Source organism: Diabrotica virgifera, chromosome 7 (assembly GCF_917563875.1).
Source record: "Diabrotica virgifera virgifera chromosome 7, PGI_DIABVI_V3a".
NCBI classification, from domain to species: domain Eukaryota; kingdom Metazoa; phylum Arthropoda; class Insecta; order Coleoptera; family Chrysomelidae; genus Diabrotica; species Diabrotica virgifera.
In genome coordinates this window covers 68,426,755-68,447,821 of record NC_065449.1, presented here as the reverse complement: position 1 = coordinate 68,447,821, position 21,067 = coordinate 68,426,755, and the positions used below count along the sequence as shown (strand labels likewise).

Below are 21,067 nucleotides of genomic sequence, written 5' to 3'. Positions count from 1 at the left end.
TTTATAATAAACATGACAATAATGAAAAGTCACATTGTAATGTTTTGACAGTTCTCTTACGTCAAAAATTTTGACCTACGTAATATCGCTTTTGTAGTAAAAATACTATACCTACCTTTTTTATTATCGAACATAAGTGAATGAGTCAAAAAGCAGAATGTTAAGAAAGGCTAAGGCTACAATTGAGTTTTAATTTCAATATTTTTTAAATGCTAGAATATTCCACAGGGTGTTATGAACTTTCAGGAAAAAACACAGTATTATTGTTACACCCGGTATACAATGACATTTACATGTTCAGCAACACTATTACTACATACATATTCTTAGAGAATAAGGCTATAACATATTAAAAAATAACTAAAATCGGGCAACAGGTTTAGGAGATTCGCGACATCAAAAGTGACCCATTTTTAAGGTGTCCCAGTTTGTTTGGCCAGGAGTGTATTTTAAGGAAAAATGAGAAGTATACTTAACCCCTCATCCACCAGAATTTAAATGCATCGTTTTTCTTCTAGAATACCTTCTACTCTAGTGTTATTTCTGTATTCAAAAAGTTGGACGGGTTTAAAATGAATGGTTTTTGAAAACAATAAGATCAAATTATAGAACGCATTTTTAAATTTTCTTCAAAATCTTCTTTTTCTCCATGTAATTCGAAAGTGATAAGAGATACGTAAAAAAATACCTTACAAAAATGTAGGTTTTCTTTTAGATAACAATTTTACTTTTCTTTCATTACTGTATCTCTTAGCATTTTCGAGTTACATGGAGAAAAAAAATAAAAAAAAATTTAAAAATGCTCTCTATAATTTGATATTATTTTTTCAAAAACCATACATTTTAAACCCGTCCAACTTGGTGAACATAGAAATAACACAATTAATACAAGTAAAAGGTATTATAGAAGCAAAACGATGCATTTAAATCTGGTGGATGAGGTGTTAAAAATATATTCGCATTTTATCGTAAAATAAATTAGCCATCCTTTTTTGTTGCACCATATCTCGCTTAGTTTGAATGTAATCGAAATTTAACAGCGTGGTAGTTTTAAAGGTCTTTTCAGGCAGTACTAACAAAAGATATTGATAGCGTTATACCCTTAAAATAGACCATTTCTCTGTTATTACGTTGAACACACCCATTTGAGCATGCACAAAAATTTTTTTTTCACCTACCATATCTCTTTTTATGTTATCACTAGAAGACTTATGAAGGAACGAATCTCTTTGATTTTTCATAAGCTACAAAAATATTTTATATAGTTTTTTTCGTTAGATGCATAATTTTTAAGGTATTCGCAAAAATCCGTCCGAAAAGTCGACATTTTTCAATGAAAATGGCAAATTTTCAACCACGAATAACTCAAAATTATTCAGTTTAAAAAAAATTATAGAAGAGTGCGCCCGCCGCCTTTGCGGTGCTGCCGACGGCCCAATAATCCCTAAATTTACGACTTCTCTCCTTTGTGAATGAATAGTGTTAAGAAAATGCAATTTGTTTTCTAGAAATGAAAGCCCACTTATATTCCATTGATGGATGTACGATGTACTTAAATGTTATTCGATTTTAATTTTTATATACAAATATTTTTTGTACAGTATTTTTGCCGCCCTCTCATAATTTGCCGCCCTAGGCAACTGCCTATATTGCCTAATGGATAAAGCAGCCCTGCCTCTCTCTATCGGCTGCTGCGCGAAATAATTCTTCTGCCGTGGAACCACACCATTGTCTAATATTACGTAACCATGAAAGTTTCTTTCGACCAATCCATCTCTTTCCCTCCACTTTTCCTTGTATTATAAGGCGAAGTAGGTGGTATTTAGGCTATCTAATTATATGGCTTAAGTAATCTGTTTTTCTCCTCTTTATGATGTTTATGAGCAGACGTTCTGAATGCATCATTTGGAGAACATTTTCATTGGAAGTGTGCGAAACCCACGATATCTTTAGGATTCGTCGATAGCACCAGAATTCGAATGCTTCTAATTTATTTAGCATTGTGATTTTTAACGTTCATGTCTCACAACCATACAATAATATAGACCACACGTAACATTTTAGGACCTTCTTGCGGATCTTCTACATAAAACTGGTTTCCAGGTCATAAAAGCTTTACGTGATATTTCAATCCTGGTTATTATCTCTTCATCACAATTGCAATTTACATTTAACCAACTGCCAAGGTATTTAAAATGGTTTACTCGTTCTATCTCCTCTCCATCAAGAGAAAGCACGCCTTGATCTACATTTGTCTTTCCAACTGCCATCCACTTTGTCTTTGAAATATTGATTTTTAGGCCTCTCCGATAACTTGCTTCACTGACTAGATTTACTAGTGTCTGGAGATCTTCTAAATTTTCTGCAAGAATGGCTGTGTCGTCAGCATATCTGATATTGTTGATTACTTCTCCGCCCAGTCTAATTCTCTCTTGTCTGTCGTCCAAAGCCTGCCTAACGATTTCCTCAGAGTACAGATTAAAGAGGGTGGGTGACAAAATACAACCCTGTCGCACATCCCGTTTGATGGGTAGTTTTTCAGTACGACTATCTCCAACTTGGATAGATGCTACTTGATTGTAATATAAGTATTTTAGCAGTCTTATATCGTAGTGGTCAAGTCCTGCTGCCTGTAGGCAATTGAAAAGTATATCGTGTTGTACTCGGTCGAATGCCTTTTCGAAGTCGACGAAACAAACATAAACGTTCTTTCGGAATTCACAGCTTTTTTGTAAAAGAACGCGCATACAAAATAGTTCCTCTCTAGTTCGTAGACCATCTCTAAATCCAAATTGCTTACTGCCCATTCTACTTTCACACAGAAGAAATACACAGAAGGATTAGTCTAAAATCGCTACATTTGGTAGGCCTGCTCTTATTTGGTAATGTTATAAACAATGACTCCAACCGATCATCTGGTATTTTTCCTTCGTTGTAAATTTTGTTAAAGAAATTGGTTAAGTAGGTAATGTTTTCCTCATCCAAAAGTTTAAGTAGCTCAGCAGAGATTTGATCTGGTCCAGGTGCTTTGTTGTTTTTGGCTTTCTGTATTGCTTTTCTGACATCAGAGTTCAATATACTGGCACCTCTGGTTGCCACAGGTAGTATGTGGAGCATTTTCTCGAGAAACCTCGTCAAAAAGGTCAGTGATGAATCTTTCTCATTCTTTGCACTGTTGTTCGTGATCACAAATTTTTCCGTCTGCGTTTTTAAGTACTGAGCATTTTTCTGTTTTCTATATCCGGAGGTGTATTTAAGTCTCTTGTGGAGGTTGAAACTGTCATGTTTTTTTTTTGAGGTCTTCTATTTCTTTACAGGAATTCTCGAGCCAGGATTCTTTGGCTTGTTTAATTTTTCTTCTTATGAGTTTGTTGATTTCACGGTATTTGATATTATTTCTATTTTTGTATTTCCGTCGAACTTCCATCAGGTCTAGAATTTCTTGGTTCATCGAGTCATTCTTTGCCAACATTGTAGGTGTTTTTAAAGATTCTCTTACGTCCTCTAAAATAGAGTTTTGAATATCGTCATTTACTGTAATAAAATATTGCAGTATGGTATTTTTTTTTAAATTCATTCCGGCATTCCTCTACGTAGTTTTGACTAACGTTAACTTTACACTATGAGTTTTTTTATAAGATTTCTTTTGCGATTTTTTCTTTTTATACTAGGCAATCGATTTTAAGTAATGCTTTATCAATATGGTAAAGTTAAATTATGAGGGAAATCACATGCGGAATCCCAGTGTTAAGTCCATTAGGTTTAGGACAAAAAAGAGGCATTTAGTAGGAATGACTAGAATTGCTTGTAAGAATAACGGTATTTATTGTGGGAATGAACGGAGTTAATTGTAGGAATGAACGGAAATAATTGTAGAAATAAACTAAATTGATTGGATGCATGAAACAGTATACGCTAGGAAAAATAACACAGTTATTGACACAACGAATAGTCTTTTTATAGTATCGACTAATTTGAATTGTCGGTCAATTAACGACGTTGTTGGTTCAATGAACAGTGTTCGTTGATTCAATGAACACTTTTCGTAATATCAATAAAGTGATATTATGGTATAAATAATCAATTCAACATCAATTCAATAAACGTAATACATTGGATCAGCTAATGAAAATAATGAATTGATGAGCATCGCTTTGTTCCAATAAAACCATGAATTGGACAAATTTTAAGTATTGCTTTTGTTGTCTGAATTAACACTTTTATTAATATTACGTACCTTTTTCGTTGAGTGTATGGGACAGAGCTAGAAGTGCAGATATACGACAGAGATACAAGGTGGACAACATTAATGACTGGGTAAGAAACAGAAGAGTAGAATGGAACGACCACATAAGCCGAATAACAACAAATATAGTAGTAAGGACGGCGAGAGACGGTTCCCTAGTAGGGAGATGATCAGTGGGAAGACCACGAAAACGATGGAACGACAACTTACTGGAGGCACATTAAAAAACAGACAGAGTCATGTCTATACAAAAAGAAGAAAAAAAATTTGAAAATGATTCCTAAAAAGCAATGTTTTAGTTTTTTTGTACATGTTCTCACTATCCGGATTTTTTTAAGAAGCCAATAGTTATCATAACATTAATTAGAACAAATAACTATTATTCTGCTTATATGCATAATCCTACAGATAAGATAAATTTAATTGAAATAATTACAATGGTTGCAACCAGTAGTTTTATATAAAGTATCCTCGCCAGTTTCAGATACAATGCTTTCTTTCGTTGCAATTATTTATTTGTACTTTCTAACACCCATTACAAGTAAAGTAGAACAAACATCAAATGCTATGATTTAAAACAAAATTGGTTTAGAGAATTAAAATTTACGATTAATTAATTTTATATTGGTACTATCAAATAAATCATTAGAAAAAGTGGCTGCTATAAAGTATGATGCCGTTGTAAAATAGCTTCTTCTTCTTATTATAGTGCGTTGGCAAATTATCTTAAGGTCAGACGTCTGTCTTTTGCGGCATGCAAAAGTTCGCCAGTGTTATTTATGCCTGTCCACGTCTTTATATTTCGCAGCCACGCCATTTGTTTGTGACCTACTCCTCTCTTGCCCTCAATATTTTCTTGGATGAATAGCTGAAGGATTGCGTATCCCTCCCCCTCCCGGCTCTCTGGATATGGTCAAGGTATCCTGTTTGACCCACGATTAGTTTACCGTGAGTATACGTTGCTATAAAATATATATATATATATATATATATATATAATATATATATATATATATTATAATAAATATATATATATATATATATATATATATATATATATATATATATATATATATATATCGGTTTTAAAACGTTCTCCTACGTCTTCCGATGCCTAGTCGCCATTCACTTCGGTCCATCCAAAGGTCTTCATCCAATTCTCTTTCTCTCATTTCTCGATTTATGCCTTCTCTCCAACTCAGGCGGGGTCTTCCTCTTTTTCGTCTACCATGAGGGGTCCACGTTAGGATTTGTTTCGGGAGTCGTTCTTCGGACATTCTTTGTACGTGTCCATACCATCTAAGCTGTTTGGTACTAATGTCATCTACTATTGTGTGTTTCACATTCATTATTTCCCTAATTCTGTTGTTGGTTACCCTTTCTAATCTTGATTTTCCTGCTGAGCGCCTCCAGAAATCCATTTCTGTTGCTTCAAGTTTTCTCTTGTATCTTTCTTTTATTTGCCATACTTCACTGCTGTAAGTGATTATACTCTTAACAATTGTATTGTATATTCTATGTTTGTTGTTGTTTGATATTGACTGGTCCCACAGGATGCTATTGAGAAGGGTAATTGCTTTTCTTCCCTGGTTGTTTCTTTCTTCTATCGTCCGGTCTACGCTTCCTTCTTGTGTGATGGTCATACCAAGGTATTTATATGCGTCGCATGTTTAATAATTTCGCCATTCCCCAGTGTAAGGTCCTGCTGTGTCCCACCGATACACATATATTCGGTCTTCTTTATGTTTATTTCCAAACCACCTTTTTTGTACTCCTCTATTAATTTCCTTGTCATATATTCTATATCATCGTAGTCTTGCGCTAGTACAAGTTGGTCGTCTGCAAATGACAAAGTGTATATTGTATTGTTGCTGATCGGTAATCCCATGTTTTTGCATTTGCGTTTCCAAAGTTTTAGAGTTTGTTCGAGGTAGATCTTAAATAATGTCGGTGAAAGGCAGCACCCTTGTTTTAGGCCTTTGCTAATTTGGAATCCTCTCGATAGCCTGCTTCCAACTTTCACCCTTGATGCAGTTTTGGTATACAATTGTTTCGTCGCTGTTATTAAATTTGCGCTTATATTGGTTTTCTCTAATGCTTCCCATAGTTTGTTTTGTGGGATGCTATCGTACGCTTTTCTTAAGTCCACATATAACAGATGCACCTCCTGGTTGACGGCCAGTTTCTTCTCAATAATCTGTGTAATACAAAACAGATGGTCAACCGTTGATCTCCCTGCCCTGAATCCTGCCTGTTCTTCAGCTTCTATATCTTTATATTCGTTTTCGATTTTATTTTTAATCAGTTTTCCGTATATTCTGCTGATCGAGTTCGTTACAGCGATGCCTCTGTAGTGTCACATTGATCCCGTCTGCCTTTTTTATGTATGGTGGATATCCATGATGTCTTCCATTCTTCTGGGATTTCCGCTCCGTTGATGCATCTTTGAAAGAGTTTAGCCAGGTTTTCATATAATTTTGTTGCTATAAAATATTACTTTAGCAAATTAAAATAATATACGACGACACTTTTCGATAGAACTCTTTATTGATTGCTATACGTGTTTACAGATCTAATTTTCGCTCGCTACTGAATACCAGAAATCTCTGGTGGTGGGGAAAACAAAAATGTCTATATCTGTCCTACAAAATTTCACTTTGGAAAAAACGTAATTACAAAACCGTTGAAAACCGTTTATCACTGTCCTTCTCAGAAGGGGGCAATAACCGCTTGACTCGCCTAACTTTCCAAATACCTACTTTCTAAAGAGGATTATGATACAAATGACAAACGTTACCCAGAAATATAGGTAAAAATAAATGTATTTTAATCTTATAAGAGATTTCTGGAAAATAATTTACCCAAACTCTAAGAATGGTCTGATATGAATTACCATCGTAAAATAAAATCGAAAAAACTAAAATTAATTAAACTGTAAGGAGACGGAACAGTATCCAATTTTTCGTGTCTTGATCAAGTTGAGCAATTTTCTTTAAGTATTTGCTATTCTTAAGACTTCCTCGTTTTTCACCCTATCTGTCCATGGTATGCGGAACATTCTTCGCAAGGTGCACATTTCGAAAGACTCCAACTTATTAATGGAAAATATTTTCAATGTCCATTCTGTAACGGAGATTGAAAGAAATATTGCGGTTTCAAAGTAGCGGTTTAAATTTAATAAAAGCTTGTCGTGCTTGTTTGGTATGGCATTTTTTTCTTGTTGAGAATCCCATTGGTCATTTACCATCATTACCAAGTATTTGAATGTTTTCACTTTCACGCTCTGTTGGAGCATTATCTACATACTTGCAGTGGTACTCTTAAAAGTGTTCCCTTTCTTATTACCATGCATTTCGTTTTTCCAGCATATATTTTCAAGCCAAATGTTTCTTCAAGATAAATGTTGTGTGATTATCGCGGTGTCGTCGGCGTACCGAATGTTATTTATCGGGTACCCGTTAACCTTTATACCATAGTCATTCTTTACATAGAGGTTGAACAGTACAGGAGACAAAATACACCCTTGTCGCACCCCTCTTTTCAAATTCGTCTGTGTTCGTCGATGTGTTCAGACTCACTCTTTCTTTTTGATTCCAATAGAGATTCTGGATAACTCTTAAATCTTTTTCATCAATATTATCATTGTGCAGCATTTTTTCATTTTATTTTTCATTGCATTGTAAAATGGCAAAAGTTATCAAAGCATCAAAATAAAAGTAGTAGATAAAATTGTTCTTATTTTTCAATTTTCTTGTGACTCTTCTTTCGTGTGATCTTTTTTTATTTAAATTACCGTGTATCAGCACGATATCATCGGCCATTGACACGGTTACAAAAGTAAGGATTACAGTACAGTGGAACCTCGATAACTCGGATTAATCGGTACCACGGCCGATCCGGGTTATCGAAAATCCGGGTAAGCCGGAGAATATGGTAAAAATTAATAAAATACGGTATACTTACAGATAAACTCAGTTATAATTGAAATACGAAATACAAAATCGGTCCGGGTTAGCCGGACTTCCGGGTTATCGGGGCCGACTTATCGGGGTTCCACTGTACATTTAAAAAGAATTACAAGAGCAAAATGATAATAACGATATCTATATGGTGCAGTACGACTGATAGACTTTGATAAACATTATCACATTATTAAAGTTTCTATTGTCACTAAGAGTGCCTGTGTTACGTCTTCATCCAGTTTGTTTTGCATATATGGCACAAAGGAGAATTGCTTTTACTCATCAGGTAACCATGCGTAAGACGAGAATGTCCAATTCTTAGTCTTCTTGTGACAACTTTGTCTCTTCTACAAAGTGCTGGTATTTTTAAGGAAGAGGTTCTACATTGAATACTAAGAAGTTTTGCTTGTTCTTTTCCAGAGGTTTTGCCAGGTTCTCAAGCGCATTTGATTTACCTACTTTAAGTTGTAAATCTACCCCAAGTTGAATACGTTCTATTGAAATATCAGAACGGGATGCTTCTCTAGCCGCTTAATCTGCATTTTCATTTTCTGTAATATCTACTTGCAATGGAGTCCAAATAATGTTAACCAATACATTCTTATCTTCCAATTGGTGGTCTGTGTTGTAGATATTTTGAATTACGTGGCCGTACCATTTCAGTCTTCTCTCGTCTATATATTGCAGGGCATCTTTTTCCACTTGCATTCTTCTCCTTATCTCCTCATTTGTTATTCTGTCTCTTCTGGTGAGACCACAGAATCTTCTCCAGTATTCCACTTCGGTTGCCAGAATGCACTTTTGAGTTTTTTGTTTATGATCCAAATTTCCGCGGCATATATCATGATGCGTCGTACATATATATGTATGTTTGGTATATCATTTTTTTTTTTTCTCTTGATTATTCCAGATACTTTTTTCCTTATTCCAGATTACAATATGGAGTTGTCTGATGCAAGATCTTGTTTGTCCCAATCTATTTTTTATTTCTGCTTCTGTTGTTGTATTTATCAACATTATAAACGCCAAATATTTAAAATTAATCATTCCTTTTATTTCTACTTGTTCTTCTATTTCTAAATGTTTGACGTCTTCTTCCGATATTGCTCAGTATTCCGTTTTCTTCATATTTACTTCCAGGCCCACTTTTGTATTCAAAAATAAATAAAATCCTTTATAAAAGTTATTTATTTAAAAATCCCAAAAAAAGGGCTACATCACATAACTAGTTTTCGATTGGATGACCAATCATCATCAGTGCTTACGTGATCTAACATGCTAACCATCAAAATACAATATTATAAAAATATATGTGTAAAAAACCCTGTCTACAATACCAGACTTACTACCATACTGTCAACATGTGAACAAGTCGAATTAGAGCTCAGATAGTACCTAGAGCATATTGCATGGAATATTTTGAATAATCATGTTAAAGTTCGCATATTTCATTTATGTTTCCTTTTACCCATATATTTTTATAATATTGTATTTTGGTGGTTAGCATGTTAGATCACGTAAGCACTGATGATGATTGGTCATCCAATCGAAAACTACTTCTGTGATGTAGCCTTTTTTAGGGATTTTTAAATATTTACCTTTTATAAAGGATTTTATTCGTTTTTATATTATATGGTATACAGCCAACTACAGGAAAACTTTTTCCTTGTGGATTTTTGTATTGCTCTTTTAGTTTTCTTACCATGTAACTGATATCTTCTTAATCTTGAGCCATCACCACCTGATCGTCTGCGAAACACAATGTGTAGAGATAATCGTCCCTCATCGGTACTCCCATACCCCTACATTTTGTGTTCCAAGTTGTTAGTGCGTGTTCTAAAAATATTTTAGTGTTGGTGTTAGTGTAGAGTTGGTGACGTTAGACATCCCTGCAGTAAGCCTTTTGTTGTTTTAAAGATAGCAACTACCTTGTTTCCTATTTTTATATTTACTTCATTTCCGCTGTATATCTTCTTGATTGCTTGTGTTAGGTTAGGTTCAAAAATGTCATAATAATATATTATTTTGCCTTTGTTTTGATGGAAATCAAATTCTTATTCAATATAATATATTGTTCGATATTGTTCAGCACAAATCGCACGCTGTCATTATTTATATGCAAGAGATTTAAATTAAAGTTGTTTTTATGTAATCAATAAACAATTCTCCCATAAAAAGAAAGTAATAAATATGAGTGCGATAATTATCATGGAATGTAAGTTACTAATAGGTGCTAATATCATTAGTAGACTTTATGAAAAAGTAGAAGTGGAAGAACAGACAGGATTACAGGAGCGAACATAATCTATCGATCACGTTTACTGCCTGAGTGAAAAAAATTATTTATAAAAATACAGGGTGTAACAAAAATACAGGTCATAAATTTAATCACATATTCTGGGACCAAAAATAGTTCGATTGAACCTAACTTACCTTAGTACAAATGTGCACACAAAAAAGTTGCATCCCTTTGAAATTACAAAATAAAAATCGATTTTTTTTTAAATATATCGAAAACTATTAAAAATTTTTTATTGAAAATAGACATGTGGCATTCTTATGGCAGTAGCATCTTAAGAAAAAATTATAGTGAAATTTGGACACCCCATAAAAATTTTATGGGGTTTTGTTTCTTTTAAACCCCCCAAACTTGTGTGTACGTTCCAATTAAATTATTATTGTAGTACCATTAGTTAAACACAGTGTTTTTAAGACTTTTTTGCCTCTTAGTACTTTTCCGAAAAGTCAGTTTTTATCGAGATATTTTGAGTATTTGTCAAATCGACCACATATTTGTATGTATATGGTTAAGTACGATTATGGAGACTTGGTAATAATGAAAATTTATTTATGATTTATATTTTTAGGTATATTTTTAACCATATTAAAAAAGAAACCACATCTCGATAAAAGGTGCCTTCTCGAAAAAATACAAAGGGGCAAAAAAGTTTTAAAAACACTGTGTTTAACTAATGGTACCGCAGTAATATTTTAATTGGAACGTACACAACAATTGGGGGGTTTAAAAGAACAAAACCCCCATGAAATTTTTATGTAAACATATTAAAAAATAAAAAAAAAATGAGGCAAAAAAGTTTTAGGAATATTGAATTTAACTAATGGTACCACAATAATAATTTAATTGATACGTACACAAAAGTTTGGGGGGTTTAAGGGAACAAAACCCCCACAAAATTTTTATGGGGTGCACAAATTTCACTATAATTTTTCTTTAAGATGTTGCTGCCATAAGAGTGCCACATGTCCATTTTCAATAAAAAATCTCCAATAGTTTCTGATATATTCGAAAAAATCGATTTTCATTTTGTAACTTCAAAGGGCTGTAACTTTTTTATGTGCATATTTGTACTAAGGTGAGTTAGGTTCATTCGAACTATTTTTGGTCCCAGAATATTTGTTTTAATTTATGACCTGTATTTTTGTTACACCCTGTATATTACTTATAAACAAGAACTACATGTAGTATTACAGCCGGAATGCGCAAAAATAAATAAATGCATATTTATTGTTTTTATCTATTTTACAAGATTAAAATGTGAAAATCTTGAATTATCCATGTCTGTCTGACCGTCCATAATAACAACCCCTCCGTTATTAAAACAGATAAAATAATAAATGAGATGTCGAATGAAAGCTTATAACTAACCTAAGAATGGCACTGAAGGTGAAACATTTTACCTCGGACTTCCGGCTCCAGAGTTGCAACCGGAAATACTGTTTTAAAGTCACCAAAATAGTAAAAGCGATATATTATTCGACGTGCCTTAGCAAGACCAGATCAAATATAAACTTCCGATTTCATGCTTGCCTGTCATCATCCTGTCAAATAAATGGAGAATTATTAACATGTGTGGGAGAAGAGCTGAGTAAAGAGAAATATGAATTTATCGATAGCTTACTACTTATCACCGTATCACTTTACTACATAGGTATAACCTTAGATTAACGAAATAATCTAAGGGTATAACATACGCAGTGCTAATATTTTTTTGTATTGGCATTCACATTAGTGATTTGGCCATTTGAAAATTAATGTATTAGTCCTAACTACCCTAAGTAGTCCTAACTCCCCTAAACGAATATACAAAAAGGAATATGCTAATAATGGTTTGTTTTAAAAGTTTTGTTTTAAATATAATAATAATTATTATAATAAATTAATATAATAATAAGTTTTGTTTTAAAAATATACATAGGTAATGAGAAAATCGTAAAAAAATGCTCTCCAAGGGATATGGGTAGTTTCTGCAGTTTATTTTCAAGGATAGGGGTACTTTCCGCAGGGATGTTGCAATAATCATATATATTTATGAAAAACCCTATTGATGGAGCATATGTCCATATGGGACAAAAAGCAAAAAAAAAATTTTTTTCAACCCCTCCTTTATTTATTTTTTTTTGCTACAGGGGTTGCATCAAGAAATCGCTTTTGGTGCCCATCTATGGATAATAAGAACGTGCACAAAATAATATATAAAGTATTTTAATAAAGGGCATGGTGTGTGAAGGATTTCAAGAAAATCACTTTCTTTATTAATTATCCGTTTTTTTGGGGTGGTTCCGGAAAAAAATGGGGTGCATTATAGAAATTTGTAAATAATACCAGTATATGAATAATCGCTGAAAGTTTTTTTACTCTAGTATACGCGGTTCAGATGGTATAAAAAGGGGTTTTTTTAAATGTAAGACCCTGTAATTAAAAAATTTGCAATTGCCTTTAAATGAAACCTATACCAAAAAATCAGCCACTTATTTGTGATTAATTGTCGCAGGGTTTATTCATAATTTTCAGTACAGTTATGGAAAAATATATTTTTTTTAATATCTTTTTTAAAAATTTGTCAACTTTGGGGCGCCACCCCCGCTAAATGGTGTGTGATAGACATATGGTGTCGAGAAATAAATAGTAGAAAATATAATCCTCTTCATTTTTTTATTTAATAAATTTTTTGTAAAACGCACAGGAAGGGCTACGTTTCGTAAAAACCCCAAATTACCCCCTTTAAAGGGATGAAAAGGGAGGTTCCGGGGCGAAATTTTTTAAGAAAATATTAGTCTCATAATATGCACCCCTCGATATACCAGAAAAAAAAATAAAACCAGACTTGTGTCCATTTTGCGAGGTTCAACCTCTGTTTCCTACACTACAAAGCGTCAAAAAATGTCAAAACTAAAATTTATTAAGTTAAAAATTTAAGGACGAAAAGGGTGCATAGGAAAATTATCAATATCGCAAAATTTAGGACAATACCGCGCATGAAAAATAAATAGAATCAGAACACAAAAATATGGCTAATAAAGTGAACAAACTACTAAAAATCTAGTAGCACTGTTATCTAGAATCAAAAATATTAAAACCCCAAAACGTCAAAAAATGTCAAAACTAAAATTCAATTAAAAGTCTAAGGACGAAACAGAAAATAAAATATTCAAAACAAAAAAATTCACTAATATAAAAAAATAAATTTTCATCCCTCCACAGAGCAATTATCACTTACAAATCTCATTGTAGTTATCCAAGAAGTAATTAGTCAGTCCACTAAGTAATATGTAAGAAGGGAGTATTAAAGACCAATATGAAGTAAAAACAACATTAGAAATACAAAAGCACTGCGTGGAGAAACTTTTTCAGTAGTAGCGGAAAAATATTTATGCAGCTTGGAAATTATGTATTAAAAACTGGTCCTTTAGTGATTAAAAATACAAAATATTTAAGAAATATAATAGACATTAAGACAATCGAAGATAAAACATTAAAATTTGCGAAGATAAATAACAAATTAACAAGAATAAGGTCGTAAGTGATGACAGCTTGTGATAAAATTATTACTATTGTTAATACTACATTCTTTCACGGTTTTTGCTGTAAATTTTAAAGAACCGCTTGGATTAACATGAAATTTGGCATACGCATAGCTAACATGTCAAAGAAAAAAAAGATATGGTGCCGATGTGTGCTTTTGCCCTGGGGGTGAATTTCACCCCATCTCGGGAGCGAAAAAATATATGTCCAAGATAAGTCCCGAAATGGATAAACTGACTAATTTTAGACAACTTTTGTTCTATAGAGTTTTTCACCAAATCAATACTTTTGAGTTATTTGCAAGATATATGTTAATTTGTCAACAAAATAACCACGTTTTTAGATGGTTTTTCGCAAATAACTCAAAACGTAAGCATTTTGTCGAAAAAAATATTCTTAGCAAAACTATAGCCCATAAAAAAGTTTAAAAAACGGTGTATATATTAGGTCTCTATACCTAGCAAAAGGAGAGTTATAACTAATGAAAAAAGGTTCATATTCGAAAAATTCCAAATAGAATAATTCAATGTAAAATATCCAAATAATGGAAAACACATTACAACTTTTTTTAACGTGTTTAAAAAAAGCTTTATTTCTATTTTTATAAAAAAAAATTCTAGCATCAAATGTAATCAAGTTACGCTCAAAATAAAGTTGGTCCCTTTTGTTTTGGCAAAAAAAATTCCAAATAGAATAATTCAATGTAAAATATCCGAATAATGAAAGCATTCTTGGGGAAAACACATTACAACTTTTTTAAAATGTTTAAAAAAAGCTTTATTTCTGTTTTTATAAAAGAAATTTCTAGCATCAAATGTAATCAAGTTACGCTCAAAATAAAGTTGGTCCCTTTTGTTTTGGCAAAAAAAAAATCAGGAAGATCACCCCCCAATTAGCAACTTAAATGAAATTAATCGTTACCGCTTCACAAGTTACTTTACTTATGTTGTGTTTATACGATTTGTAAGTTTCATCGATTCAAAGTGCTTATTTTTGAAAAAATTTGGTTTTAAAGTAAAATTTTTAAAAATTTTAATTTTGAAAAAAATGCTTTTTTTTAAATAACTTAAAAATTGTTAGAGATACCATAAATCTTAAACAATAAAAAAGTCGGCTTTACTTTTCTGAATATTTTGTATTTTTTTGTTTTTCTGTAAGACAAAAATTGGTTAAGATTCGATGTTCCTAAATTTGCATACACTCGTGATAGGTGACTCCTTCAAGCCCTTTTAACTACAGCTCTTTCAAAAATAAGGACTTTGAACTGATGAAACTTACAGATCATATGATCAATACATAGTAAAAAACTTGTAAAGTGGTAACAATTAATTTCATTTGAAATGCTAATTAGGGGGTGATTTTTCCGATTTCTTACCAAAAAAAAGGGAACAACTTTATTTTGAGCTTAACTTGTTTACTTTTGATGCTAATTTTTTTTAAACAAAAACAAGCATTTTTTAAACAATTTAAAAAATTTAAAATGAGTTTTTCCCAAAAAAATGCTTTGTTTTTTGGTTATGGCACGTTAAAATATTCGAATTGGAATTTGACGAATATGAACCTATTTTCATTAACTATAACTCTGCTTCTACTAGGTATAGTGACCTAATATAGACACCATGTTTTTCACTTTTTTACGTGCTATATTTTTTTTCGACCAAATACTTACTTTTTGAGTTATTTGCGAAAAACCGTCTGAAAACGTGGTTATTTTGTAGAAAAATTAACATATTCACTCGCAAATAACTCGAAAAGTATGAACTTGGTGAAAAAACTTTATGGAACAAAAGTTGCTTAGAATTAGTCATTTTATCCATTTGCGGACTTATTTCGAACATATATTTATCACCCCCAAAAGGGGGTGAAACTCACCCCTAGGGCAAAAGCACACATCGGCAAAATATCACTTTTTTCTTTGACTTGTTAGCTATGTGTATGCCAAATTGCATGTCAATCCAAGCGGTTCTTTAAAATTTAGAGGTTTTGGAATATTTTACCTTTAAAAAACGTACTAATATACAGGGTGTAACGAAAATACAGGTCATAAATTTAATCATATATTCTGGAACCAAAAATAGTTTGATTGAACCTAACTTACCTTAGTACAAATGTGCATATAAAAAAAGTTACAACCCTTTGAAGTTACAAAATGAAAATCGATTTTTTCCAATATATCGAAAACTATTAAAGATTTTTTTATTGAAAATGGACATACGGCATTCTTATGACAGTAGCATCTTAAGAAAAAATTATAGTGAAATTTGGACATCCTATAAAAATTTTATGGGGGTTTAGTTCCTTTAAACCTCCCCAAACTTTTGTGTACGTTCCAATTAAATTATTATTGTAGTACCATTACTTAAACACAATATTTTTAAAACTTTTTTGGCTCTTAGTACTTTTTCGAAAAGTCAGTTTTTATCGAGATATTTTGAATATTTGTCAAATCCATCACATATTTGTATATGGTTAAGTACGATTATGGAGACTTGGTAATAATATAAAAATTTATGTATGATTTACATTTTTAGGTATATTTTGAACCGTATTAAAAAAGAAGCCATATCTCGATAAAAGGTGCCTTCTCGAAAAAATACAAAGAGGCAAAAAAGTTTTAAAAACATTGTGTTTAACTAATGGTATTGCAGTAATAGTTTAATTGGAGCGTACACAAACATTTGGGGGGTTTAAAGGAATAAAACCCCTATAAAAATTTTATGTAAACATATTAAAAAAGAAGCCGCAACTCGATAAAAACTGCCTTATCGAAAAAATAATAGGAGCCAAAAAAGTTTTAAAAATATTGAATTAAACTAATGGTACCACAATAATAATTTAATTGTAACGTACAGAAAAATTTTGGGGGGGTTTAAGGGAACAAAACCCCCATAAAATTTTTATGGGGAGCACAAATTTCACTATAATTTTTCTTTAAGATGCTCCTGCGATAAGAATGCCACATGTCCATTTTCAATAAAAAATCTCTAATAGTTTTCGATATTTTGTAACTTCAAAGGGCTATAACTTTTTTTATGTGCATATTTGTACTAAGGTACGTTAAGTTCATTCTAACTATTTTTGGTCCCAGAATATGTGATTTAATTTATGACCTGTATTTTTGTTACACCCTGTATAATGTTAACTAAAAAAAGTTAAATTAAAATCAGAGAAGCGTTAAATAGATATCCGATATTGTGACTAATATAATAATGTATTAAACATGTAAATATTATACTATGCACTTACTATGTTAACTAATATACAAATGACAAATGTAGTACATTATTATTATGAACAAAAATTAATTTGGTAAATTAAAAATTAACTTTGGAATGGTTTTATAAAGTACTGAATATGAATAATATTTGAAAATTTTAAAAAGATAAATGTTTACAAACTCGGTAAAAGGTGGAAATGACAATTCCAATTATGGATAATAAAGGGAACAAACTACTAGAACAAAATAAATCTAGTATCACTATTATTTAGTATCAAAAATATCAAAAAACATAAAAAAATATCGAAACTAAAATTCATTAAATTAAAAATTTAGGGGCGACACAGAAAATAAAAATTCACTTCACTTCCACTTATTTAAAAAAAATGATCATCCCTCCACCGAGCACTTATCACTTACAAATCTCATTGTTGTTATCCAAGAAGTAATTAATCCACTAGGTCAAGGGGTGCACTGGAACCCAACACTTAGAACCACACAGTCAATCGGCTTTGGTACTAAAAGAAAGATGCGGAGCAATTGGCCCGTACTTAGTTTTATATAGCTATAATACTGTTCAACCTCGATGCACGAGGCCAATTCGCGGAAGAACGCACTGCTCGCATTGACCGGCGAAGGTTCCCAACGTACAAGCTCACGTTATGAGTACCTACACCATGACACATGGTAAAGTACCGGAGGATGAGCACGTGGGTACAAGGAAGCATCCCGTTTACCCGGTTTCGCTCCTAACGGACACTAGGAAAACAGTATAGTATCTATTATTATTGTGTATTGTATTTATTTTGCATGTGTGCGAGGATTATTTACTGTCTACTAATAAAAATTAATCAAGGTATTTCCAAATTCTGATAAAAAGTTTAGTAAAAGATTTATGGTTAATTAATTATTTTTTTAATTGATTTTGCAATGTTACAAAAGATCATACAAGGCCAGGTCACACAAAATTCTATCTCCACGACTGTTATAGAATAAACCCATTTTTTATTCTTTTTCTCATTTAAATTGCAATTTTCACCCATTTTATTAAACGCTTTTCTTTACTTCAATAGTTTGCATCAAATCTTTAGACGTTAATTTGACTGACTTTTCTTCAATGCAAATGAATTAAAATTTGCAGACATATGCATTCGCGAGAACAATACACGAATAGTCAATAAAAAAATTATGTTTATTAATTATTTAAATAAAAAAAACTATTTTAATGGAAAATGCTTAAATTCTCGTGTTTTTTACAATGTAGAAACTTAAAACTTTTACGGATTGTAGCTAATGATATGAACTATACATAATTCCACTTTTTTACGTTAATTGTTTACGTTATGCTTCATACATAAACAATAAAGTTTCAAATTTTGAACGCTCATATATTTGTTTATATAGGGTGTCTCAAAAGTAGCGGAACGGTCGAATATTTCGCGAACTAAACATCAGATCAAAAAACTGAAAAATACGTGTTCAATCATTTTCAAAAATCTATCCAATGACACCAAACACCAATCCCCATTACACCCCCTGGAGGTGGGGTGGGGGGTAACTTTAAAATCTCAAATGGAAACCCCCAGCTTTTCATGCAAATTTGGATTCGTTACGTAAAAGTAGGCAACTTTATTCAAGAAATTTTTTCGAACTGTGGATAGATGGCGCTATAATTGGGAAAAACGATTTATCCTAATACCATAGGTAAATTATAGAAACGGTCTAATATCTCACAAATTAGACTTCCAAATGAGAAACCGAAAAACAGATTTTTAATCTTTTTCAAAAACCTATCGAATAACACCAAACATAGCCCTCCAACCCACCCCCTGATAGTGGGGTGGGGGGTAACTTTAAGATCTTAAATAGCAACCCCACTCTTTATTGCAGATTCGGATTCGCCATAAAAAATTAAGCAACATTTATTTGAAACATTTTTTTAAATTTCTGATAGATGGCGCTAATAAATCGTATTTTTCCAATTAAAGCGCCATCTATTAACAATTCTAAAAAATGTTTCGAATAAATGTTGCTTAATTTTTCGTGATGGATCCGAATCTGTAATAAAAATCTGTAATAAAAATAAAAAAATCTATTTAAGATTTTAAAGTTACCCCCACCCCACCCCCAGAGGGTGGGTTGGAGGGTCACGTTTGATGTTATTCGACAGCATTTCGAAAAAGATTAAAAACCTGTTTTTTAGTTTCTCATTTGGAAGTGTATTTCGTGAGATATTAGACCGTTTCTATAATTTACCTATGGTATCAGGATAAATTGTTTTTCCCAATTATAGCGCCATCTATCTACAGTTCGAAAAAATGTCTTGAATAAAAGTTGCTTACTTTTACGTAACGAATTAAAATCTGCAATAAAAACTGGGGGTTTCTTATTAAGATTTTAAAGTTACCCCCCGCCCCACCTCAAGGGGGTGTAGTGAGGGATGGTGTTTGGTGTCATTGGATAGATTTTTGAAAATGATTGAACACGTATTTTCCAGTTTTTCGATCCGATGTTTAGTTCGCGAGATATTCGACCCTTCCACTACTTTTGGGACACAAATTTCAATACGATATGAAACAAAACTTCAACCAAAACTCGAATTCGTGTTTTTATTGTAGTCTTAGAAAAACCACCGGTAGAGACGTTTTGTGCTACAATTTACATTAGAATTCGTTTTGTCGTATTATTAAACGCTTTTCTTTAGTTCAATCGTTTGGGTCAAATCTATTGGACGGTAATTTGACTACCTTTTCTTCAATGCAAATGACTAAAAATTTGCAGACATATGCGTTCGCGGGAACAATACACGAATAGTCAATAAAACATTTTTTTTTTTGTTTATTAATTGTTTAAATAAAAAACGATTTTAACGGAAAATGCTTAAATTCTCTTGTTTTTTACAATGAAGAAACTTGAAACTTTTACAGATTGTAGCTAATTATATGAACTATACATAATTGCACTTTTTACGTTAATTTTTTACGTTATGCTTCATAAATAAACAATAATGTTTCAAATTTTTTGCCGATTCCGACTACTTTTCATGTTTGTACATCATATGTTTTACACATATTTTAATAAACATGACGATATATTTTAATGTTTGAAAAGTGTAAAACTAAAAAGTAAAAAATAAAAAAAATATGAAAAAAATATGTTTAAGAAACGCTTTTCTTTAGTTACGAGTGACTAAAATTAAACATATAAAAAAAATCAACTAAAAAGCAAAAAATAAAAAAATTGAAAAAATCTAACATATTCGTTAAAGAAAAGCGTGATGCGAAAACCGTTTATTCGATGAAGACGCGCCAAGCTTTTCTTTGACGAAAGTGTTACGACTTTTTCAATTTTTTTTTTGCTTTTTAGTTGATTTTTTTTTGTAATATGTTTAATTTTAGTCACTGGTAACTAAAGAAAAGCGTTTCTTAAAAATATTTTTTCATATTTTTTTATTAGTAATCGGTGACTTTCATCTAAAAATCAAATTAATTACTTCTAAAACTGAAACGTCAAATTTTAACTTCGAAATAATCACTTGTACCTAATTACACAAGAGCTCTGAAATTACCGATTGGTATCCCGCCCGAGTGACACTTTACCAGTTTTAATTTCCCGACCCGAAGGACAGGGAAATGATGTCAAATTGTCACGAGGGCAATACAAATCGATCATTTTAAAAGCTCGAGTGTAATTCGTTAAGATTATTTCATGAATAAAACTGTATTTTAAAATCATTTTAAATAATATTTTATTAATATCTTCGCCTGAATATTTGCTAAACCTGCTCATGGTGTTCCCTTTGACAAGTTAATTAGACA

General features: G+C 31.9%; 1 protein-coding gene across 2 annotated transcripts in view; it reads right to left on the bottom strand.

The window, feature by feature from the left end:
* Positions 1-17,897, bottom strand: part of LOC126888381 (uncharacterized) — a 267,032-nt gene extending 249,135 nt beyond the window's left edge. Inside the window, exon 1 of one of the 2 annotated variants that reach the window (XM_050656576.1) lies at positions 17,670-17,897. In XM_050656576.1, the coding sequence (XP_050512533.1) occupies positions 17,670-17,678 (9 nt within the window). In that variant the 5' untranslated portion in view covers positions 17,679-17,897. The remainder of the gene's footprint in view (positions 1-17,669) is intronic. The other variant, XM_050656577.1, reaches the window with a different exon arrangement.
* Between the last annotated feature and the right edge of the window lie 3,170 nt (positions 17,898-21,067).